Source organism: Grampus griseus (assembly GCF_964374135.1).
Source record: "Grampus griseus genome assembly, chromosome: 17".
NCBI classification, from domain to species: Eukaryota; Metazoa; Chordata; class Mammalia; order Artiodactyla; family Delphinidae; genus Grampus; species Grampus griseus.
Window position 1 is genome coordinate 66,273,136 of NC_139011.1, and position 25,653 is coordinate 66,298,788.

At 43.4% G+C, this 25,653-nt stretch overlaps 2 protein-coding genes and 1 long non-coding RNA gene across 3 annotated transcripts in view; 2 read left to right on the forward strand and 1 right to left on the reverse strand.

Annotated features, from left to right (window-relative positions):
• LACTB2 (lactamase beta 2) overlaps positions 1-3,937 on the forward strand; it is a 30,274-nt gene extending 26,337 nt beyond the window's left edge. The window contains exons 6-7 of the mRNA XM_082675185.1: positions 2,380-2,461; positions 3,280-3,937. Of these exons, the coding sequence (XP_082531311.1) occupies positions 2,380-2,461; positions 3,280-3,323 (126 nt within the window). The 3' untranslated portion in view covers positions 3,324-3,937. The remainder of the gene's footprint in view (positions 1-2,379; positions 2,462-3,279) is intronic.
• Positions 3,938-16,422: 12,485 nt separating this feature from the next.
• Positions 16,423-19,028, reverse strand: LOC309835598. Its single transcript, XR_014298031.1, has 3 exons — positions 18,978-19,028; positions 17,179-17,234; positions 16,423-16,461 (listed from the first exon to the last, which is right to left on the reverse strand). It is a non-coding gene; the product is annotated as an uncharacterized lncRNA (long non-coding RNA).
• A 3,493-nt stretch (positions 19,029-22,521) lies between these two features.
• The window catches only part of TRAM1 (translocation associated membrane protein 1), a 29,041-nt gene continuing 25,909 nt past the window's right edge, over positions 22,522-25,653 (forward strand). The window contains exon 1 of the mRNA XM_082674862.1: positions 22,522-22,829. Within this exon, the coding sequence (XP_082530988.1) occupies positions 22,707-22,829 (123 nt within the window). The 5' untranslated portion in view covers positions 22,522-22,706. The remainder of the gene's footprint in view (positions 22,830-25,653) is intronic.

The window sequence follows — 25,653 nt, forward strand, 5'->3', positions numbered from 1 at the left end:
AATGCCTTCATGTGCCACACACTGGACTAGGTGCAGAGGCACAAAGATGACTACAGATCCCTGCCCTCACAGGACTCATGGTTTAGCAAAGACAGACACGTTAAACAGATTCTTGTAATTCTGGCTGTATCATAATAGCTCCCATTTCTGAGCACATTACTATGTGTTAGACACTGTACTAAATGCTGCACATTTACAATTGTAATTTGAAGTACTTAATTTCAAGCACCTTGAATTTTCACTGCATAAAGATACTGTTATTCCAACTTAACAGATTAAAAACAAACTCAAAAAAGTGTGAGTTAAGTAAGTTTTCCAAGGGCACAAAACTAGCAGATGTCACACACTCAAATGTCAGAAGTCAGATACTCAAATCTTTTGTTTTTCTATCACACCAAGCTCCCTGCAAGGCCCATACACAGTACGTCAGGGCATAAAGGAAAGATGAGTCATTTCTGCCTGGTGAAGATGCAGGGTGATGAGGCTTGTCCAGAAAAGCTTCAGAAACTTAATTATTGAATCGGATCTTGAAGAAGGAGTGAGGTCAGAGTACAGGAGAAGAGAAGTCATTCTAGACAGAAGGAAAGATGTGTTCAAACACTGGGAGTCACAAAAGCGTCGTGTGTGTTTGAAAACCCACAAAGAAAATGCATCTGACCGGAGCCCAGAATGTATATTGTAGATGGGCAGGGAGGGGGTCCCAGGAAATGAGGCAAGAAAGGCAGGCATGGCAGGTCAGGGGAAGCCCTTGGTTGCCATGCTAAAAAAATTTGGGCTCCAGCCAATAAGCTGGGAATGACCACCCAAGGATCTTAGGCAGGGAGTCACATAATTAGACCTAGAAAATCACACTGGTGGATATAATATATGGTACTGGAGCGTCAGGGAGTTTGGGGTTGGAGGTTTCTGCTTGGGAATCATTAACACATGATGTTGTGGTGACAAGTTGATCAAGTAAAAAGAGAAGAGAGTCAATGATACAATTCATCATGAACATCAGTATTGAAGAGAAATCGGGGAAGAATATCCAGGATGAAGATGAAATCATAAGAGGTAGAATAACCAAGGGAAAAGAGAGGAGTTCTTCCAAACGGAGAGACTAGCCAGTTGATTTCAGGTAAAATGAGGACTGAAAAGAATTCTTTGAATTTTGATTAAAATATAATTCAATGATTTTTGCAAAACATTTTCAGGGAGCTGAGAAATGGACATAGTAAATTTAGTCAAGAAGCTTGACTTCAGGAAAATTCTTACTTAAAGAATATAAGGGGGCTTCCCTGGTGGCGCAGTGGTTGAGAGTCCGCCTGCCGATGCAGGCGACACGGGTTCGTGCCCCGGTCCGGGAAGATCCCACATGCCGCGGAGCGGCTGGGCCCATGAGCCATGGCCGCTGAGCCTGCACGTCCGGAGCCTGTGCTCCGCAATGGGAGAGGCCACAACAGTGAGAGGCCCGCGTATCGCAAAAAAAAAAAAAAAAGAATATAAGGACACAGATACTGTATGTTACCACTTGTAATGTGGAACCTAAAAAATACAACAAACTAGTGAATATAACAAAAAAAGAAACAGACTCACAGCTATAGAGAACAAATTAGTGGTTACCGGTGGGGAGAGGGAAGGGGGAGGGGCAATAAAAGGGTAGGGGAGTATAAACTGTTATGTATAAAATAAGCTACAAAGATAAATATATTGTACAGCACAGGGAATAAAGCCAATATTTTATAATAACTAAATGGAATATAACCTTTAAGAATTGTGAAGCACCATATTGTACTTAACATTAATATTGTATATCAGGTATACGCCAATAAAATTAAAAATATATATTTAGAAAAAAGAATAAAAGGAATATTTATTTTGTTTACCATTCAGATAATAGTTGTCAGTATTACATTACTAGCTTGGCAAAAATAAAGGAAAAATTGTAAGTTTTAAGGTGGAAACATACATACTTTTAATAAAAATGTGCAAAGACATTATCATGTAACCTAATAAATAGACCATAGGGCCAACTGTCTGTAGAATCATCAAAACTACCTAGAATAATTTTTATGTTTATTTATTCATTCATTTATAAAATACTGAGTTCCCACTATGTGCCATTTTGCTAAGCACTGGGTATTCAGTAGTGAACAGATGCTGCTACTGTACTGTCTTTATGGCGCTTACAGTCTGTTTGCCTATAAGTATATTTCTAATAATAAAGTGACTCAAAGCAAGACATACATAAGATGAAACAGTGTTGATTATTACTCTATAAAACTGTATTTGAATTGAGACTGTATTATTTTGCCTTTTTTCTTTCAAAGTTTCAAAAAGATTAACTCTGTTCTTTTTTAAAAAAGAAATGCTTTACTTTCACTCTCATTTTTCTTTTAGGATACTCCTGAGCATTTACATAAAATGGCCGAACATAACCTCTTACTTCATTTGAAAAAATTAGAAAAGGAAGGAAAGATATGTAAGTATTCTTCCAAATTTTAGTTCTTTTATTACCAGCACTTAAAATATTTGTTAACAAATGAACTAGTTTCCTTTGAGGAAAAACACCACCCACCAGAGTTCTCCCTTGAATGTCACTGTAAGTTGGAGAGACAGTCACTAGGAAAGGTCAGTAGCAAAAGGCCAGGGGATCACAAGTTAGAACAAAAGCTTCCACAGGAATGAGAATCTCGCATGGGGGTTTCAGTCCTCACCCACCAGAATGACAGCCACGGGCATGTAGCAGGAAGAGAGCTTCTCCTCTCCCAGACCACACGACCATGAAGGATTTTACATGTATCGATTAGAAGATTTGGGAACATCCAAAGGTCTAGCAGCAGTAAAGGTAGCAAACTCAAAGATATTAAAGCAGTAATTCTATAATTGTTCCCTAGTGTTAAGTTAATTTGTCAAGTTAATAATCTTAGAAGTTTGATCCTTAGAAAGCAAGAGGTGGGCTTCCCTGGTGGCGCAGTGGTTGAGAGTCCACCTGCCGATGCAGGGGACACGGGTTCGTGCCCCGGTCTGTGCTCCGCAACGGGAGAGGCCACAACAGTGAGAGGCCCGTGTACTGCAAAAAAAAAAAAAAAAAAAAAAAAGCAAGAGGTGCAAAGTTGGACTTTGTGTAGAAGCTTCAGCAACATCTTTATATGTTACCCCCCAAGAAAAACCCCAGCTTTATATTGAGCAACAGAATTATTTTAGGAATTAATGGTTTTTCTAGTTACAAGCTAACTTAAAATCTAGTGATTTGCTCATCTTTTGTTAAATGTTTACTCTGTAATTTTCCTTCCACAGTTAGCATCATGGATCCTGAGGAGAAATGGAAAGCTCATCTTTAGTTTCAGCTTAAAGAAAGATTTTGTTGTTTTGTTTTTAGAGAATGGTATGTTTTGTTAACTATTAATTATTTACAGAGAATATAGCATGTGGAACATTGAAAATAATCCTAAATATACTTTAACATCATACTTATTCTAAAGTATGTAAATTACATTTTACACCTATAATATTAGCTATTTGTCTCACCTAGGTCTTATAACATTTTACCAAAAATTCAAAATCCAATAGTTTATCCATTTTCAATACATAAAATAAGTTTCTTTTAAAATAATTTATGTCATTTAAAATAATTTATGTCATTTAAACTGGATATTATTCTTAGAGGTTATTTATCTATTACCAGTGGTCAGTAATACTGTTTTTTTCTAGCTGCTTCAATTAACAGCGCAGATTTCAGTGTAATCCTTCCTTTTCTGCAACCTTCGTCTATATCTGCAGATTACAGGCTTGTTATCATGTTTCTATCAATTATATCATGTTTATATATCAGTTCTATACCTCTGTATCACGTATACTTTCTCATAGTGGCATCCTACAAATGATTCATGTAAATCAACTTCTGGTAATAGAAAAATATTAAATTCCCAATTAAAGTCATTGTATATAAATAATTATTTCTGTAATCCATTAGTACAACCAACTTACTTTCCAAATTTAGGTTTTCATATATAGTCATCAACATATATATGAATTATATACCAAAGTTTTTAAAATTAGAATATTATAAGACAGAATTTTTTATAAGAAGTGTTTATAAATAGTGGTTAGGGGACTTCCCTGGTGGCGCAGTGGTTGAGTCCACCTGCCAGTGCAGGGGACATGAGTTCGAGCTCTGGTCCAGGAAGATCCTACATGCCACGGAGCAACTAAGCCCGTGCACCATGACTACTGAGCCTGCACTCTTAGAGCCCATGAGCCACAACTGCTGAGCCCGTGCACCACAACTACTGAAGCCCACGTGCCTAGAGCCCGTGCTCTGCAACAAGAGAAGCCACCACGATGAGAAAACCACGCACCACAACGAAGAGCAGTCCCCGCTCGCCACAACTAGAGAAAACCCGCGCACAGCAATGAAGACCCAGTGCAGCCAAAAATAAATAATTTTTTAAAAAATAGATAAGCAACAAGCATATCTATTTAAAGTAAATAGTAGTTAGGGGGACTTCCCTGGTGGCACAGTGGTTGAGAATCCGCCTGCCTATGCAGGGGACACGGGTTCGATCCCTGGTCCGGGAAGATCGCACATGCCGCGGAGCAACTAAGCCCATGTGCCACAACTACTGAGCCCGTGCTCTAGAGCCCATGAACCACAACTACTGAGCCCGCGTGCTGCAACTACTGAAGCCCGCACACCTAGAGCCCACGCTCCACAGCGAGAGAAGCCACCGCAATGAGAAGCCCACACACTGCAGTGAAGAGTAGCCCCCGCTCGCTGCAACTAGAGAAAGCCCGCGCGCAGCAATGAAGACCCAACACAGCCAAAAGTAAATAAATAAAATAGATAAATTTAAAATAAAATAAAAATATATAATGAGTTGTCTTTAAAAAAAAAATAGTAGTTAGGTTCTAAGGTAGCCCACCAATGCTTATTTAACCCATAAGGTTGCCAAATGACAATACAAAAATGAGCTCAGAATCCTGAAAGTATACTTTCTTTTCTCTTTTCTAAAGACTTTTTAAAAATTCTTTAAAAACTTTAACATCCTTACCTCTTCCTGCCACTTTTCCAAAGGCCCCTAGGATTTTCATACCATTCTAAACTCTGGAGACCTGTTGTGTTCCTGAAACCATTCCATATTACAAAATGACTGTGAACTCAACAACAAAAAACAAACAACCCAGTTCAAAAATGGGCAAAGGACTTGATAAGACATTTGTCCCAAGAAGATATGCAAATGGCCAATAAGCACATGAAAAGATGTTCACCATCTCTAATCATGAGGGAAATGCAAATTAAAACCACAACGAATTAGGACATAGGGATGAGAAGGGCATTCTGAACTGGGGGAATCGCATACACAAAGCTGTGGGATCGCTGTCTTTCTAAGGTACCATGGCACACTTTAAGCTGCAAGTGGATCTGTTGAAAGAGGGGTGATGAGGGAAGGTTATGAAACTTGGCTCTTGAATGAGTCTAGGCAACTGAGCTTTATCAAAAACAATGGCGTCCACTAAGTATCTGCCTTGTGTGGGTGCTGGGCCAGATGCTGGGGATACAGAGGGGAACAAAGTAGCATCTCTGCTCTCAAAATAAGCTCATCTGGTTGTGGAGACACACAATTACGATATGCAGTAGCAGTAAGTTTGTTTGGAGTAAAGGAAGAGTGTGTAACCTGGTTGGGTTACAGAAAGCTGCTTAGAGGAGGAGCCTACACCCAGTCATGAAAGATGAGTCAGTGGCAGCCAGGTGACGAAGTTAGGGGTATCTGTTGGGGAGATGAGAAGATTGTTCTAGTTGGAAGAAATAGTGTATGCACATAAACAGGTGGCAAAGCATCACGTGGTTGGGGAACTAATTTATGTGACTAAACTACACTGCATAGTATTTGTGGGTTGAGGTCATAAGGATAAGAAGCATCTCATGGGAACACAAACTCACAGGAACCAGTGTGCTGTCGTCCAGCCACACAGGATGGATACATACGATTTAGCAACTGGAAAGCAGGTGGTGGTCCAGGACAGGACTAGTAGTATTCTGTTGTCTCCTCAACAGCGAGTTTGTCCCCGACCATGATGGTAATTTTGCTCCCCTTTTTGTTTCTATCACTCCAGCCAATTACTTTACCCCCATTCAATACACCCAGAGGTTGTAGATTACTCATAGCTTCCACTTACTCATCTTCTATTTACTCAAAAGTTTTTGCATTCTCCTTATCATCACCTCTGCCCTCTCCCCGTAATCCTTCAGCTTCTGTTTTGCAACCACTGAGTAGCTCTCTAGGTGTCTCAGGTTCAGATCTCCTCATACAAGAGGACCTGACTGGTGTAATTAATCTTCTATATCCTTTTTGGAGAGCTCTCCCGCCATCCTGTCCTGTATGTTACTGACCAGCCCTTATGGTAACTGCTCTAGACCAATCATCTGGGACCAGAAGGGTCCCAGGAAATTTTATCAGAAGGGCACCCCATTCGACAGAGGCAGTACACAGGGTAAGTATTCTGAGATGGCCTTTTCAGCACGGTAGGGGAGGGAACAAAGAAGCCAAAAGAGTCTCAAAGGTGGTAGAAGACAGAGTAACAGATATGAGAAATATTTAAGAAGAGGAATAGAACTTAGGGACCTATTAGGTCTTGAGGGATGGGATCAGGTGGAAAGGAAGAAGCCCAGTAGAGCTATAGATTTCTGGCTTGGGCAGCTGGGTAGTTGCTGAATTGATAACCAGGATGAGGGAATACAGGAAATGGGGTACATAGAGTGGGTAAGGGAGGGACGATGCATTGTACTGTAGATATGAGTTTGAAGTACCAGGGAACATCGAAAGAGAGATACCTGGTAAGCACTTAGATATACAGAGCTGGGGCTAAATAGGTAGGCTATATTTTGTTGCAGGTTAGTGTAAGCAAAAAGGAAAGTTGGTTGGCACAGCTAACCAACCTGAGAAGGTTGAAGGTGAAGCCAGGTTTGTGAATAAGAATGAAGATTTGGATCCCATCAGTACAACCCCAAACATTTTTTTTTTTTTTGGAGGGGGGCGGGTCAGAGCCTCCACAGCCGACTGGCTCCTTCACATGGTGAAGGTTACGGGCAGCTGTGGGCTCATAACCAGCAGGGAAAGCTAGTTCTTCCAGCTTCAGTTTGGAAAATCCTAGGGGAAGGACTCGATGACTTGTACTGGCTCATTACCCATACCTTGGACCAGTGTCTGTGGTCAGGGAAACATGAGATTCTGTATTTGGCCCAGCTTTGGTCACATGCCCGCCCCTGTGGCCACAGTGGGTGAGATCTCTTCTCAGATGGAGAAGAGGCTCAGAGAAGGGTTTGGGACCAGTACTGATTCCTTCATAAATAGCTTTCCCTTCTTTCCAGTGTGTGTGAAATAGATGATAAATAAATCAGAGCTCTCTGCGGTAGCTCACCGGATGCCCCGGCCAACTCTGTGAAACCTGAATCTTCTCTGTGTGTTTCTGGGAGACTTTCTGAGTATTTTTAAGTTACTTGCGAATATTTTCATATGTCCAGGTTGTCACTTCAAGAAAAAGTAAAATTAATAACGTGTATGGGAAAAGAATCTGAAAAAGAATAGATATATGTATAACTGAATCACTTTGCTGTACACCTGAAACTAACACATTATAAATCAACTATACTCCAATATAAAATCAAAAACTTTTTAAAAAAAGAAAAAGTAAAGTTGACTAGTAGCAGGGAGGCTGGAATCCTAGAGAAAATGAGAAAAGATTTAAGTGCGAGTGTATCTTAACTCTGCCAATGCTGAACTTTGCGCCCTCTCCCTTGCCAGTCTCCCTTGCTCACCAGTGCAGTGCACCAGCTTAAATCTTGCTACCAATTTCCAGGCATTGTTGGAGCAGGAAAACTCATCAGTCTTTTCCCCCTTTTCCATTCTGGGGGGGGCTTCAAAGGATACTTGGTTTTGTTGGGAGAAGAAGTTCCATGTTTGAAATATTGACTGTGAAAGTCTTAGTTCCAGCCGCACTGATGCTGGGCCTTTTGAAACGTTTGGAATTAAAGCGGAGAATGGAGGAGGGGCCTATATAAGTGTATTTACTTGTGTATGCAGGCAATATCTCTGGAAAAACACCCCCAAAATTTAAAAAAAAACAGTAACATTGGTTACCTCCCAAGAGGAGAACTTATGGGTAGCTGAGGAACCGGGGATAGGACCGGAAACATCACAATCTACCCTTTTATATCTTTGGACTTTTGAATTATTTGAATGTATTGCTTATTCAAAATATAAATAATAAAACGTCTTAATCAAAAGAAAAAGCCTGAGTCTGTCTCATAGAATCTACTGGGCTAGTCTCCCAGAACAGAGGGGAGGTACATGCCCACTGGGAAAATGGTAAGTTGACCTGCACCCCAATCTACAGAGAAGCTTAAGAAGGCGGTCTGGGTTAGAGAGAGATTAGGATGTCACGGCCCTGAGGTTGCCATGAAAGCAATGGGTAAATGTACAGAACCTTGGGGTGGGTACAAAGGAAGAGAATTGGCAAGGACGATTAAGAAAGCTTGATCAAGGGCTTCCCTGGTGGCGCAGTGGTTGAGAGTCCGCCTGCCGATGCAGGGGACACGGGTTCGTGCCCCAGTCTGGGAAGATCCCACATGCCGCGGAGCCACATGCTGCGCCCGTGAGCCGTGTCCGCTGAGCCTGCGCGTCCAGAGCCTGTTGCTCCGCAACGGGAGAGGCCACAACAGTGAGAGGCCCGCGTACCGCAAAAAAAAAAAAAAAGAAAGCTTGATCAAAGATAGGATAATCACTGGGAGAGAGGCGTGACAGCAACCAAGAGAGGCATCCGAAGAGGGACAGTCAACAGTGTTAAATGAAGACTCTTATGTGCTATGTATGCTTATTTTATCCATTATTGAATTATATAACATTAAATTCTCAAAAAAGTGGCTGCTGCTTACCAAGTTTATCCTGAAAGACTGCTCAAAAATGCTAAAATTCTGAATCCCCAGCAAATCCATATTAAAATCCATTAACATTATAGGCAGTTTTTAAAACCATATTAAGCATTATTGTTTGAAAATTAATTTTTGGTGCTGATTTATGGCAGATGGATCACATGTTTATTGCCATTCCTTTCCAAGAGCCCCCCCCCCGAAAATAATATAAAGTTTACAGAGGTAAAGATAAAAAATAATAGTAAAAGATATAAACCTGAGAAGACCATCCAAGAAGAGATTGCAGAGATTTTAATCAAATTTTGAAAGACAGCAGATAGAGTCAGGGAAGTGGTAAAACTATAGCCAAAAATTGGGGCTTCCCTGGTGGCGCAGTGCTTGAGAGTCCGCCTGCTGATGCAGGGGACACGGGTTCCTGCCCCAGTCCGGGAAGATCCCACATGCCGCGGGGCAACTAAGCCCGTGCACCACAACTACTGAAGCCCGCGCGCCCAGAGCCCGTGCTACGCAACAAGAGAAGCCACTTCAATGAGAAGCGTGAGCATCGCAACGAAGAGTAGCCCCCGCTCGCCGCAACTAGAGAAAGCCCGCACACAGTAACGAAGACCCAACACAGCCATAAACAAATAAACAAATAAATCCTTTTTTTAAAAAACTGGGATTGGTGAAAGCTTTTTTTTTTTTTGGCTTCACATGTAGCATGTGGGATCTTAGTTCCCTGACCAGGGATTGAACTCACACCTCCTGCTTTGAAGCGCAGTGTCTTAACCACTGGACCACCAGGTAAGTCCCCATAGTGAAAGCTTATTATGTGCAACAGACCCCAGTGCTACACAGCCAGCCAACCACCACCTCAAAAAAAGAGACTGATGTTTATTCTTGGAGGTGAAAGGTAGAAAAAAGTTAAGCAAAATTCAGAACAGTAGACCTCCATTCCCCTTTCCTCACCTGTCCCCAGAACAGCAGCTTCCAAATAGATGAATGCCAGGTAGAAGATTGGAAATTTCATCTCAAGAGAGAGAATGATCTAGAGAAAAAACTTGCACAAGCCCTGCTCACAAGACCCTAATCTCGTCAGAGACCTCACTTTGAACCATTGTTATAAAACTCCTCATCAAATTCTCCCAGGTTGGGGGGAAAAAAATAAGAAAAAACCTGCACATACAGTTATATGTGTGTTCTCCAACACAATGGCCATATCTCCCTACAATTTGACAAATCCTCTCATACACTCACCCACATATACAGTTTCCAATCAGTATCTCTTAGTATAAACAGAAATCAAACATCAGAAATGATGGCGCAAAACAAGCTAAAGAAAAAAGTCAATGTAGAGAAAATTTTTTTAATTATTAGTATCTTTAGAGAGATAAGGGAAAGTATTATAATTTATAAAATAAGAAAGATTACTATGAAAAGTAACTGTGAAAAAGTCTTGGAAAATAAAAATATATAACCAAAATAAATAGAACGGTTGGAAAACAAAGTTGAGAAGAAAACAACAACAAAGATGGAAAAGAGAAGAAAAAAGACAGAAGACTTTAAAAGGAAACCAGGAGGTACAAAATCAAATAGGGGTCCAGAAAGAAAAGAACTGAAAATAGGCAGAAATTATCAAAGAAGAAATACACGAAGATTTCCCAGAACTGAAGGACATGAGTCTTTCCACTGAAAGGGTCTACTTAGTGCTCAACAGTGTAAAAAAAGATAAAACAATCCATACCAAGTCATACCATTTCAAAATTTCAGAATATCAGAAATAAAGAGAAGCCCTTAGAAGCTTTCAGGCTATGGGTGTGGTGGTAGGATTGGTGGTTAGAATCACTTAGGAGGGAACATGACTCAAAATGGCACTGACCCGTGAGCCATGGCTGCTGAGCCTGCACATCCGGAACCCGTGCTCCGCAACGGGAGAGGCCACAGCAGTGAGAGGCCCGTGTACCGCAAAAAAAAAAAAAGAAAGAAAGAAAGAAAATGGCACTGGCTTTTTAAATGTAACAAGGGGTTTTAGGACATAATGCCTTCAACTATCTGAGGGAAAAATTATTTGTGTCCTAGAAGTTTACAACCAACTGAATTATCAGTCATGTGTCCAGGTAAGGACTCAAAAATTTGTGTATCTGCCATGCACCTCTCTTTAGGGAACTGCTGGATAATGCACTCCAGAGAAACAAGAAAAAGGAAGGCCCACAGGTGCAACAGCAAATCCAATACAGAAAATTGTCAAGAGTGAGTTCTAAGGGAATTCCCTGGTGGTCCAGTGGTGAGGACTTCACACTTTCACTGCCAAGGGCCCAGGTTCAATCCCTGGTTGGGGAACTAAGATCCCACAAGCTGCACAGCACGGCCAAAAACAAAAAAAGTGAGTTCTAAGACAAAGGGGTCTCCAAAGCCTGCTCCATATTGGAGTAAGAGGAAGCGGAGGCTTCAGAGAGCGATCTCCAGGGTGGAGGAAATGAAACATTATCTGGGATGGTTGAGGCTTTGGGGGAAAAAAACTGCTGGTAGTCAGACAACAACTCTAGTTGAGCAACTGAAAGGACAATCAGTTAATAGAAAACTATACTGGTGGCGGAGGGGGGAAATGAGGCAATCACTGAGTCCAAAAAAATAAGAATGATGTTAGGAAAGAAATAAGTATGAAATACTATCTGACTCTTCAATTTTACATAGGCAATAACATAAACACTGATTAAAAATTGCATTACAGGATAATGGAGGAAAGGAAATGGGAGGTCGAGAATGCTAAATCATCACCTGTGATAATAGAATGTCAATTCTATTACCCATTTCTTCCTTTTAGTGAGACCAACATCTATTCTAATGGCATATGATGCAGCCCATGCTTTTAACATTTTCCCAAGGGTTGAAGAAAATTTTTCACTGAAAGAAGCTCTCTGGTTTTATACCATAGAAGTGTTCCCAGCCTACTTTGTGGGAGTAGATTAATCCTGCTTCTTTCCCCTGCTTCAGTTTTCAAAAATGGTGAACATGCTGACCACAAATGGTGTATCTCAAGATTTTATATCTAAACCTGAAACTCTAAGGAATATTGTTAACCATCCATTCTCTTGGTGCAAAACTATGGCCTTGAGCCACTTCCATCACTATCAAGTGGGGTACTTATTACAAATAAGCAAATTTCTGGTCCCTAACCAGATGTGCTGGATCAGAATTCCTGAAAAGGACCAAGGAATATCATTTTTCCCATTGACCCAGATAGTTCTTTATTCACACGAACAGAATTATAATTTAGTATTATGTTGTTGGTTTTTATTTTATCAAAGGTCAGTGTGAGATCCACACATATAAAATCTCTACCCGTTTGGTTTTTTTTTTAATGCTATTGAGGGCATTGTGTATTTTATTATTCAGTGTTCTTCAGTGTTCATGGAATGAAATCTCTTTCAGATTTCAGAGCTAGAAAAAAGTTTTTCTCTCCCATATGAACTGGTCTATTTCCTTTATGAGACTAGGGCTTGTCAAATTGGACTAACTATTAGAATCACCTGGGGAACTTTGAAAACATGCACGGCTTCCCAGACCCCAAGCCAGACACGCTCACCAGAATCTCCAGGTTAGGGAGGTTCCATGTGATGCTGATAATTAACCATGTTTCATACACTCTGCATGGGACAAACATCTAGTTAATTCAACATGTTCACATTTTGCCTTGACTTCCTGGAAGCTAGTCTTATAGCAATTTTTCTTGGAATCCAATTTTTAATAGAATCATTGTCCTTTTCTTCCCCCATTTTATTACTTGTCTTATTTAGTATGTTTTTAAAGAATTTCAACTTCAGAGGAAATAATTCCTAATAATACTGTCCTTTGGACCAGCACATCCCTTGCAATAGCATTTAAGCCTAAAATAAATTCGTTATTAGGATTAAAGAGTGAAAGAATGTTGTGAGCTTTTAAAAGTTTCATCATCCAGAGTTTATGGAGGATTCGTGGGAAATTACTGTTAGAAAAGTGCTCTGAAAACCACTGTTATTAAATGCTATATATATAAAATTAAGATCCTGATCGCCTTTATAGTCCCTTCGCTACAGGCACCCCCAAGACTAAATTCGTTGCTCTTCTTTCTTCTAATTCACCACCTCAAAGAGCTAATCCATTTTAGTCGTGGTAACCATCATCACCAAATGTATACTTGAGCTTGAATCTTTTGCTGTCTGCAGGGACTCTTCACGTAGCTATCTCCCAAAGTCCAGACGTCAATGTGAAGAAACTCAGTATATCTAAAACTGAACTCTTCTGCTTACTCCACAATCCCATATTCCTGATCACCTCTCCTTCCCAACTCACCATTTGGATAAGTAGCACCACCATTCCCCCCATGTGCCCAGCTGAATCTGTCCTTGGTCACTCCTATTTCTTTCAAGCCCCACACCATTTAGCAAGGCAATATTTATGATATAGTTTGAGGATGTAGATGCGATCTGAAGACCAAAGAAAATGCTGGTGGGTGTGAGAGATGCCAGGAGTGATAAACTGCCTAGGAAATGAAAGGGGCTTGCTTCACAGGAACGAAACCTATCGTTTCTCTCACATAGTCTCAGGGACTTATCCCTTTCTCTTTTCTTCCCTGGCCTGGCGCTCATTTCCTGAGTTAAAATAAACTACTAATTGATTTCCCAGGATGTGGCCTATTCCTGTTTCCATTCATCATGGTGGTGGTGGTGATGCTTTAGTAATATTATTTGTCCAATCAATTCCTCATCTACAGAAAAAGAATGATAATGGTACCTAACTCAATGAGTTTTGTATTAAATGTTCTTTGTGTTTATCACAGTGCTTGGTACCCAATTAATATTAGTTGCTATTATTTTGTTGTTGTTGTTAACAGAACACATTCACATATTCCCTTATGATTATTTCACTTGGACTTAACACCAATTAAGCTCCATAAAGCACCATATTTACTTTTTAGTAAAATCTTACCATAACTTTTAAAAATTCACATTCTTCATCTTGGGAGTTAACATTTAATAATTGTAAAATCTTAAACAAGTTATTTTACTGAGCCTCTGCTTCCTTATTTGAAGTAGGGAGAACATTATGTTCCTGGTTGATATGAGATTAAAATTAATAATGTATATATCAACGGTGTTTGGGGGACCGCAAAGAACTGTACACATTTTAACTGTTTTCACTCGTGCTGTAAGCTTTGTCTTTGAGCACAAGGGCTGATGCAAACAAGGAAACAGCTCCAAAGAATCCTTGGCCACCACCCCAAGACCTTGGTTCTACTAGGCACCGAGCCATACACCATTTTTCTGACGGCTACAAGACATCATGTCAGCTCCACCAGTCACAAATTCCCTGAGGTATAAGACCTTCTAATTTTAGAAGCAGTTGAGCAAAGCATTTTGCACAGAACGATGCTCTCATCATTTCATTCTCCTCAGGTGAAAGTGATCTACTGGGTGACCTCCCTGGCAGAGGTGAGTCTCCAGTTACTTTGCGAAGCATGCCCCCAATCTGCTGCTGCAGTGTCCTCGTGTACCCATCTCCCCAGGAACCACTTACCTACCGCCATTTTCCTGTCTGTTCATGAGAACTAAGACCCTCTTGCAGGCGAAACAAATTCAAAGCAGGACCACTCCTCTATCTGTGTCTGCTGAGTTTAGTTCAGAAATCCATCCTACTACACATCTTCAGAGTCCTTGGCTGTTGCCTGAAATACAAGCCATCTATTCTATCCCATCCATCTAGTCTATGACCATCCATTCAATCAGGGTCATACTACTGTTGGATTTTTCTCCCCTGATCCAACCACCTCCTGCTGTTCCTCTACCTTTAGAACCTTCCCACCATGTTCCCTGGGACACCTATGTTGGTTCATGTTCTTATTTGCCCAACACCTCTTCCTCTGCACCTTCTAATAATAGACTCACTTACCCTACCCATGGGAAATGCATGTGACCAAGATAGGCCACGTGACCCAGACATGATCATACAACCAAGCCAGCTTTGTCTAGGTCTTCCTTTGGGATTGTTCTGATAAAACTTGCAAGTGACAATGTTCTCTGCCATGTAAATAAAGTCCATTGACTATAGGGAAAAATGAAGCCAACCTGAAACAAAAGACAGAAAAAAAGATACATTGAGAGAGAGTCCTGATGAGGTCAGGTACCTGGTTCTAGCTCCCACGATCCACAGAGCGTCCCAGTTCCCCAAAGCTTTTCTTTTGAATCTGCTGAATCTTGTGAATCTTCTTTTCAGTCCCTTGCAACTAGGAGAGTTATAATAAGATAATCCACTCCAGTATAAAGAAACGCCCTACATCCTCCAACCCTGCACCGAGCACTCCCTTAACCAGCTGCTTAAACTGTATCCTAGCCCTCCCCTCAAACCACCAAGCCCCTTTAGTGGGGCTGACAGTCTCCTCCTGTCCAAACCCCTCCAGGGCCACCCTGTTCCTGTGGCCATCTTTCCCTCCACGCTTGTGGCTGTCACTCCCCTCTCATTCCTTCAAAACAGGATTGTGCCTCACTGTCTTCCTGGCACTGCCCTTCCTGATCTCATCACAGCGGGGAAGAACCTCCACTCAGGTCCATGACTGCTTTGTCTCTGCTGACCTTGCCTTGTCCCTCCTTCATTTCCGTGTGAAAAGAGGTGTCCCCTCCTATGTAAAGTTAATCCTCTACCTATGTTCTGGAGGATCCAAACCTTCAAGACCTCAGTCCATCAATTTTCCCACCTCTCCCCATCTCCCCAGTGTCTTCAACCTCTTCCTCTTTTCCCTTTTCTCGTATCTAAACACGATCAACTGTCACATCATTCAACAGCAAACACGAAACATACCTTAACTCCCTGATTCTTCTTTAGTGACCTACCCTGCTCTCTCCTCCCCTTTGAAGCTAAACTTCTTGAAATCACTTACACTTCCTGTTTCCATTTTTACACTTTGCATTCACCACTTGCTGAAACTGATCTCTCATCTATCAGAGAAGCATTAACTCAGGCCCTTGGTGTGCTAAACAAAGTGAGACTAAATAAAGTGAACTAAGTTATAGTTTAAATAAGGATAGACACTCCATCTTGGGTTCCTTAAGCTTCTAGAGGTCAGAAGATCACAGCCCTGCCCCTAGGGGGACCCAAGAGTGATCTGGCTGGGTCACAGCCTTTTCATTACCAGTTGGCTCTCCCTCCAAGGGTGACGTGTCCTCTCTTGACAATCTTTCCTAAGAGTAACAACACTGCATTATAAATTTGGCTTATAGTTTCCATAGCAGTAAAATTTATACTCAAGAAAATTATATCATTTCCAACTATTAAAGCAACGATTTCGCTTCCTCATAGAAATACAATTTCTTCCTCACAAGATGAGCGCAATTTTATATTCTTAAAATTTACTATAAATGATTTAACAATAGCATGTAAACAGATAAATGACCCGTTTTTGTTTTGTTTTGTTTTAATGGGCTTTGTGTTTCCATCAGAGCAGGAACCAGTCTCTTCAATGGATCAGGTTGAGAATCATCGCTCTCTGGAAGTTCAGAGTCATCCTGGTAAGTGAAGCTCCTGGAGTACTATTTATACTGAAACAGAATGGGTTTGTCAGACAAACAGGTTGCCAGCCCTGGGACTTTGGGCAAATTACTTAACCTCTCTGAGCCTCAGTTTCCCTATTTTTAAATTAGAATAACAACTATTCATAGGGTTTCTGTGAAAACTAAATGATGTAACTTATTTGAAAGCAAAATATCAATACCTGGAACACAGTAGTCATACAACAAACATTAGTTTCTTCTTTTCCATTCTTTTGTCCCCTAGGAGCTGTTGAAATCCAACAGTCCCACTTTAGTTCTTCCTTTTATTAGGCACATGCTTGTTGTACTTACTTTTGCATCATCTCAGAACTGTTTTTTTCCTTTTCATATATGTCTTATGCGACCAACTAGAAATAACCTCTTTGAGGGCAAAGATTGTCTCTCCGTTTCTTTTATATTTCTCATAATTACAGCAACCCTATGCCACAGATTTTCCCGGATAGACCCAATTTCAAACAGTCTGCTTTTCGTCCTTTTTTAAACTATTAAAAATATCCTGAGAATCCCAACATTTCGGGATCCAAGCTACATTTGCGGAAACATCAGTTACCCACAAGACAGTGTCTGTACACATAGGAGCCAGCACCACACTGGACACACAATAGCCTCCAGAGCTGGACACACCTGAGCAATCAGTCTGCTTAAGAGAGACCTCCAGAGCCCTGAGGGTCTCCTTAGACCACTTTCCCCACCACCATGACCCACCTTCAGAGGATTTAACGGCAGTCCTCCCTCCCTATAAGCTTCTGAAGCAGCCCATCCTAAAAAGGAAGCTAAAATTAGAATTGATTCCCCACTTTCCCTAAAAGACCATCTGCATAGTTGCCCCATGCGGCAGGACCCTTTCCACCTTAGTCTCCTTGGAGGCGAACCTCCAGGTCATCCACCATCACCACATTCTCTCCCCCTCGTGGCTCTTCCTCCCCTGATTTGACTTAAGCTAACCTCCCCCCACCCTTCCACTGCATCCCCTAGAACCCCAGCTGTGTCATCGACCAAGCCCTCCACAGCCTCCACCCTTTTCTGCAGTTTCTTCACCCTCTTGCACCTGGGGCCGCTCTCAGTGGAAACTGAAACCTGCTTCCCCCGGAGCATCACGAGGCAGCTGCTCTCCCGCCCACCCCAGCATGCAGCAGAGCCCAGCGGGGGAGTGGGTGTGCCCATGCCCCTCCCTGCTGCCGACAGAGAGCTCTCCCCCCTCCCCACAAAGCCCGCGCTCTTCTGGAAGCCCATGCCCTCCAACTACACCACCCACTCACTACCCGCGGCCCCGCGACCGTCACCCGCTCACCGGTCTCCTGACCCCTCTTCATCCTCTTCACTCGTGCCGGATGTCTGCGCCCGCGCCCTTCCCCTTCTGCTCCCTGAGTCACTCCGGGCGACAGACCATCCATAAAGCGCGTGGAGGGCGCTCTCCCCTCCTACTGCCTCGATGACTCCTCGCTTCCGACGTGCGCCCTCCATCACGCCCCTCCCATCTCATGGCCAAGGACCGCACGACCTCAGGACTCATCCGCAGCACCCCACCCTCTGACCACTTGCTCTTTGGCCAACTAGCCCCATTCCAACCATCTTCCACCCCGTGGGCGTCCCCAGTTCCGAGGCCCCAGCACTCTGTATCTGAGGATGCAGAACTGGCAAGGAACAGATGGTACCCTCGGAAGGGCTGAGCTGGAGAGAATTTCATGAAAGGCCTATGGACAGAGGAGCGGGCCAGCTGAGAGAACCAAGCAGAGATAGGGGAGCTCCTGGGCAGCCCGAAGACGCAGGGGAGAGAAAGAGGTACTGAGCCCAGCAAGAGCTGGAACGTGAGAGAAAGGCTGACAGGGGCTGTGGCCACCGGAGAACACAGGCCCGGCCAGAACCATCATAAGGCCAGGAGGGATCAAGGGAGAATAAACCCCCAAAACTCGCTTCTGGTTTTTGGCCAGTGCCTTCCATTGGCTGAAGTCAGAGGGCCAGGGAGCTTCAGTGATGCGATCTGAAGAGGTCTGCCTTTCACAGCAAAACAGGGTGGATTGCGGGTGGAGGGTGACCAGGTAGGAGAAGCACAGCCACCTCCTCACAGCCCTGGCCTATTCTGCAATTCCCCTCAACATCCTTGCCCCTCTGTCATGCTGGCCTGGCAGACCCCAACTCTCTGCCTTCTCCAGAGCTGTATCCAAGCAGGGGGATGGGACCGAAGACAATTATGGGGCTCTGCTTACTAGTCTCACTTTCAATGCAGGTCCTCAAGGAGGAAGCACTGCTGTCTGATGACACTCCTCTAATCCATTCACCCTCCCACAGTTTTACCCCTTTTTCTCCTCAGTCTCCAATATACTATCCCCACTCCTGATGATTTCATATGTTACTGAGAAAATGGAAACAACAAGAACACAACTTCATCTAGCCATTCTTAACCTATCCACAAACTCTGCTCTCCTCTGGTTACTGTGGGAACCCCATCCCTGTTACAGTGGGTGCCTGTACTTGTATACAAGATGCCATCACCTCTTACAGACCTGCAGGTATCTCCTGCGGAAGAAACTTCTTGCTGTAACGGGTCATTCTCTCTGCGTGCAAACATAAAATAGATCATATCCATGGGGAAGGACGGGTTGGGAGTTTGGGATTAGTGGACACAAAGTATTATATACAGAATGGATAAACAACAAGGTCCTACTGTATAGCACAGGGAACTATATTCAATATCCTGTGATAAACCATAATGGAAAAGAATATGAAAAAGAATGTATATATGTATAACTGAATCACTTTGCTGTACAGCAGAAATTAACACAACATTGTAAATCAACTATACTTCAATAAAATTGTTTAAAATGGATCATATCCAAAAAGAAAACAAAAACTTTCCCTAGACCCTTCAGCCCCTCTCTAACTACTTGCCCATTTCTGTCTCATCTTATAGGAAAAACTCCTCAAATGAGTTGCTTATACACGCCTCCATGTTTCCACCTCCCACTCTCTCGAAACCCACTCCAATCAGCTATTTATTCCTATCATTCCGAAGAAAACACTCTCTTGAAGGTCACTAATGATCTTCATAGTAAGTTAGGGTCCCAGCAGGAACAAATGGCACATTCAAAGTGGGTAATTTGAGGAAATTTTCACAAAAAGACTCTTCAGAAACCACAAGGGATACTGGCTGTAACCATGGAGTGATTCAAGGGGCCAGAGGAAGGAGCAGGTAGGTAACTGAGCCCGAGAGAGAGCAGTGGAAGAGGACCTCCTGGCAAAAGCTGTGACTTTCTCTGGAAGATGGCAAGAGTGCATGGCGGGAGCTCCCAGCCCCTGACTAAGCAGAGCAGTACTACAAGGACCCACCATTTCTGCCCAGTGTGCTGGAGCGCCCTGCTGGGCTGGCCGAGATGTTCTCAGGCTGCACCTCAGTGTGAGGTCTTCCTGGCAGGTCCTCCCTCCTTCCTTTCACAGGTGTCAGACAGGTTTCGTGGTCTGCAGCCTTTCCCTACCGACTCCTCTCCCATTTATTTTTCACAAACGTTATTGCTGACGAATCCCTTACGATTCTGACTCTGTCTTGGCATCTGTTTCCTGGATAACCCACACTGCCACAAACTCACATCCTCTGAATTGCCAAATACAATGGTCAGCCCAAGTCCTACAGCTGTCCAGAGTATGGTAGGTTTCATGCAACTAAAAGAACACCAGTGGGGGTATTTTCTCACAAAAGAGTGAAAAATAATTAAATTTTAAGGTTTGAAAGAGTCCATTTCAGTTTAAAAACTCACTTTAGTGGAACAATTAATTTCCAAATGACCTAGAATATTTCCATGTCACCCTTCACCAAACAAGTCTTGAAAATACCCATCACATTGGTAATGACTTGTTTATTGTCTTCCATTCCAGGTATATGAGTTTCAAGAACAAAAACTAAGTCTTTCTTTGGGGAATAATAAAAATGTTCTAAAGTTAGATTATGGTGGTGGTTGCCCCATTTTGTAAATATACTAAAAATCATCAAATTATACTCTTGAAATAGGTGAACTATGTGATATAAATTATATCTCATTAAAGTTATTTTTAAAAATGCAGTTGAGTCATTAGAGATGCCCACAGAAGTCAGTAAAGGTTTCAGTGAAGTCACCTGTGAATGAGATTTGAAGGAACAGTAGGCGTGGGGTGTGTAGATGAGGGGAGAGGAGAAAACATCCCAGACAGAAGCAGCAGCAAGCACAAAGCCAGGGAGAGCATGGGAAGAGAGCAGACTATCGTGTGTATAGAGTGGGAAGCCAGTAGTGCTGGTACTAAGAGATTGGGGCCTATAGAGGAAGGGTTTGAGAATGTCTGGGTAGGCAGAAGCCAAACCATAAAGCACTATTTAGTCATGCTAGCTTCCCATAAAGGAAAAGGGAAACCACCAAAAAAATTTGAAAAATTTTGTTAGAAGCATCATTCTAATATGAAATTGGAAGGTGATTTGGAGGTAGGTAAAACTAGTAATTGTTTGATCAGAAAGTAGGAAAATAATAATAGCTAACATTTGGGACCTCCCTGGTAGTCCAGCAGTTAGGACTCCTTGCTTCCACCGCAGGGGGCACCGGCTCAATCCCTGGTCAGGGACCTAAGATCCAGCAAGCAGTGTGGCCAAAAAGAAAAAATAATAACAATAATAGCTAACATTTATACCTAACTCTCTACTAAGCACTTTCCTTGAATCATCTCATTTAATTGCTAAAGTAGGCTACAGGTACTACAATTATCTCCTTTTTATTGATGATATGGTTTGCTCCCTCACCTCTTCAAGTCTTCAGGCAAATGCAATTTCCCACACTTTCCCTATTCCCCTTGCTTTATTTTTCTCCAGGACCCTCATCTCAATTTAAGACATGTTTCACTTTTTAAATCTTGTGTAAAGATCCTCTTCCCATACTAAAATGAAAGCCCATAAGAATAGGTTCAATTGTACTTTTCCTTCATTTCTATATCCCCAGTGCTTAGCATATGGTAGCTGCCCAATAAATAGTTTTTTGAATGCACGAATACATAAATAAATGAAGAAATCGAATCTCATGGAGATAAGTAACCATGATCATACAGATAATGAGTGACAGAATTCTGACTTACAAACCCATGTTCTTAAACCACTAAGGCATTCACCAGACTTGTAATATTGTCGGTGAGCAGTGAGTCCCCTCCTGAGGGTGCAGCAGTGGGAAAGGGAAGGGGGGACTCAATGGCCTTGGGTTTCTTTGGTAATAGTTTGGATATGGAAGGATGCTGAAAGGGATCAGTCCAGGATGACTCTGGTTTCTAGATTTGGCAAATGGGTAAACAGTGGTACAATTCATCTGGAGAAAGAATACAGGGAGTCTTGGTTTGGGCAGAAATATGAAAGAGGAAGACATGTCTAATCCACAAACTTTTAAAAATCATCTCCCTAGATAACTAAGAAGTGTCGTTAATAATAAATATGAAGCCAGTAAACCCAAACTTATGAACTTACTTCAGTCGCATGCCCGTTGGGGGATGGGTAGGTGAGACCAAATAGGAATTGTTCCTTTTTGAAAGCTAGTTCAAGGCTACAAAGAACAGGAAACAAGTCCTCAGGCGTGTTTAAAATAACTCTGAAGTTAACTTTTAAGGCAGCTGCTAAAACCGAATGCCCCTACCCTTATGTAGTTAAGCTGTACTCATACGTTTAGGTTATTTTGCTGGTGGCAGTGGCTTTCAAGAAGTGACAATCAATGTGGAAGCAGGCACTGACACCCAAGGCCAGGGTGGCACAGAGGGCGGAAAGCACGCTTGCACCCGTGCACGCCGTAGCACGTGGCCGCCCTCTGACCGCGGCGCGGACTCAGTCTGTTTAGTAACCGCAGGAAGCTCGCGCCTCAAACGACTCCCAACCCCAGTCCTGGAGCGGAGCAGGGGAGGCGCCGCTCAGGTTTCTTACACTCGCCCGGCCCCGGGCGGACGGCCTCCGCTCCCTAGGCGGCGCTGTGGGCTCGCAGGGGCGGCCGCGACACGAGAGAGCGCCGTCTCCCCAGTGCGCATGCTCGCCTCCTGTGTGGGCTTGCCTTTTTTTTTTTTTTTTCCGGGCGGCCCCGGCGGCTGCGTACTGGCTGTGGGATGGGAAGTGAAGCCCCAGCGAGCGGCAGCGGCGGGGCTGTGAGGAGCAGCCAGGGGGAGGAGGCGGCGGCGGCGAGTCGGTGAGCAGCTGGGAAGAGCGGAGCCGGGGCGGAGCACCTGCAGGCACGGGCGACGGCTTCACCATGGCGATTCGCAAGAAGAGCACCAAGAGCCCCCCGGTCCTGAGCCACGAATTCGTCCTGCAGAATCACGCGGACATCGTCTCCTGTGTAGCGATGGTCTTCTTGCTGGGGCTCATGTTCGAGGTGAGCCCTGCCCGCGCCCCAATCGCCCGCCCGCCGTCCCCTTCCCGGCCCCCGGCTGCCAGCTCAGCCCCTCGGCCCGGGACCGAGGGGGACCCCTGCGGGGGGGTGCGGGGGGAGGTGCCGGCCGCCTGGCCCGGAGGAGCGGGCCTGCCCCGCGCCCTGCCGGGCTGGGGCTGTGGAGCCCCGGGAGCCTGGCCGCCGTGCGCCCGCAGGGGCCGGGGCCGCCGCGTCGCTCCCTCGGCCATCACGCACGCCGCCCTCCCGCCGCCGCCCCCTCCCGCCGGCCGCGCCGCGCAGTTCCTGGTTCCCGCGAAGGGTTACGTGGCAGCCGGCGAGGGGCCGGCGGTCGGCGGGGGCGGCCCCTGAACGCCGAGCTGGCTGCGGGCGGTGGGCGGGCTGGGCAATGGCCGGCGCGCCCGGCTGGCCAGGCCGCGGGGGCCGGAGAGCGCTCGGGGGCGGGGTCCGCGGCGGCACCGAGTCTGGGGTGAAACTGACGGAACCCGGCGTCCGCTGCCCACTGGAAGGGCGGTGGCCGCGGGACAGCGAGTGATCTCCGCGGGATCGGAGCTCCGAGTCGCACCCACCCGATTGTTTTAACTCCTGTCTCCCAAGCTGGTATTGTTATCAGTGATCGAACTTTTTGCCCCAGCACTTGCTCTTTTCTTAAGGAAACAAGGTCTGATACAGAAATCGGGGTTCTGAACAGCAGTGCCGAGGCGTCGGATAATTTTCTTTTTGTTTCTTGAAATAGGAGAGGATGGAAATGTCAGGAGTGTGTAAATTCTCATCCCACGTAGCGAGTATTGTGATGACTTACTTAACAGCTGTTGAATGTGGGTATAAACTTTGCAAGGTGAACGTGTAACATCCTACGGCTTCCTTTCCCTCCCTCCCCAGTACACACGCCCATTCCTTATCTTCTTTCCCTTTTTAATTTTTCTCTGTAGCTCCTGTGCCCCACCAAATACACTAATTATTTTACTTATTTATTGTCTTCCCGCTCCTGGAATGTAACTTCAGTGAGGGCAGAAATTTTGGTTTTTTCCTAATCTATTTCCAAAGCCTAAATTTAGGAGATGCTTACAAAATATTTGCTTAATGAGTGACATTAAGAATTCTTGAGAAAAGCTGGTGTAATGAGACTGCCAGTGACCGAAAGTTGAATAAATAGTTTAAACGGAGCCCATGTGGGTTTTTTAAATGTTACGATTAGGTAACTTAATATTTTAATAATTTTTTGCTTCTCTTCAAATGGACTTTTCTGGATCTAGATACAGATTTTTTGATTCTTGATAGTGTCATTTACGTCCACCTAGTCCACTGCTAAGGAGGTAGTGGGTATCCTGAAAGGGAGGGTAGAAGGGAACTAACATATGTCACATCGTTCGATTTAGGCTGGGCCTGTGCTACTTACCTACTGAATGACCCAGGGCTAAGCCTCAGTTTTTCTGTTCTGTATAAGGAAATAACATCACCTGTGCTGTTCTCACAGCCATTGTTTGCGGAGATCAGATGATATGGTGAGAAGGCATCTCACGGTTTATACAGAACTACATGAATGTATATAATTTTAGAAATGCAATGCTAAACATTTGTACTCTCTTTCTGAATTTTATACTTGTATATACTTTCTGCTTTGGTGTTAGAAGTAATACTTTTGTGTGTACAATATACTGAACAGTTCCATAAAGCTTGCCATAACCCGTCTCCACGTGGTAAGAATCCCTGTTTTTAAAGATATAATTTAGGAGTAATATTACCTGCAAGGTGTATTTGCAATGCGTTGAGTGAAATGGAATATAAATCAGAAGTGCTGACACTTAGAAATGTTATAACGTTGCTTTTATGTAAAATATTTCATGTTCTCTTACCACATTTCTAGAGAAGTTCACCACCTGTACCTTGCCTCACATGTCAATGATTTTTTAACAGTGAGTGGATTTTCACCTTTACATCCGTAAAATTTATCAATTTAAATAGACACAACAAAGATCTAAATAGAAGTTTTTAAAGTCCATTCAAAAAAGAATGTTGAAGTAGTAGACAGAAGGAAGTTTGTGCAGGTTGTACTACATTTTTCTTACCATATGTTAAAGTTTTAGGAGTTGAAAGCATGTTATCTACCTATGGGAAAAAATTCACTGGATTAGTTTTGCTACTTGACTTTTAAAGTAATTGCTGTGGGACTTGCCTGGTGATGCAGTGGTTAAGAATTTGCCTGCCAGTGCAGGAGACACGGGTTCAAACCCTGGTCCAGGAAGATCCCCCAGGTCTCAGAGCAACTGAGCCCACGCGCCACAACTACTGAAGCCAGCGCGCCTAGAGCCCGTGCTCTGCAACACAGGAGAAGCCACTGCAATGAGAAGCCTGCATGCAGCAACAAAGACCCAACACAGCCAATAATTTTTTTAAAAAAATTAATTAATTAAAAAAAATAATAAAGTAATTGCTGAATCTCAACGTTAACGTAGTTATAGAATGACAGTATTTGTGCTAGAATAATAGAGAAGTTAACGTTTTTGCAACAGAACTGTTCAGCCTTTTGTGTAAAGGAAAGACTTTCCGACATTGAGGAAATGTCTGAGGATTTATGGTGAAATTGACAAAGCAATAACATACTGTATTACTAGCCAAAATGAAGAATCAATATAGACACTGAAGCTAAAGGGAGTTAGGGCTCTACTGCTTGCTAACTGGGCGGCCTAGGGCATGTCATATAACTTCTTAGAACTTGTTTCTTTTTCTGTAAAATAGGGCTCATCAGATTACTCTGAGAATTAAACTAAGTTTTATAATGGCTAGTTCAAAGTGTGGCTTACAGGAG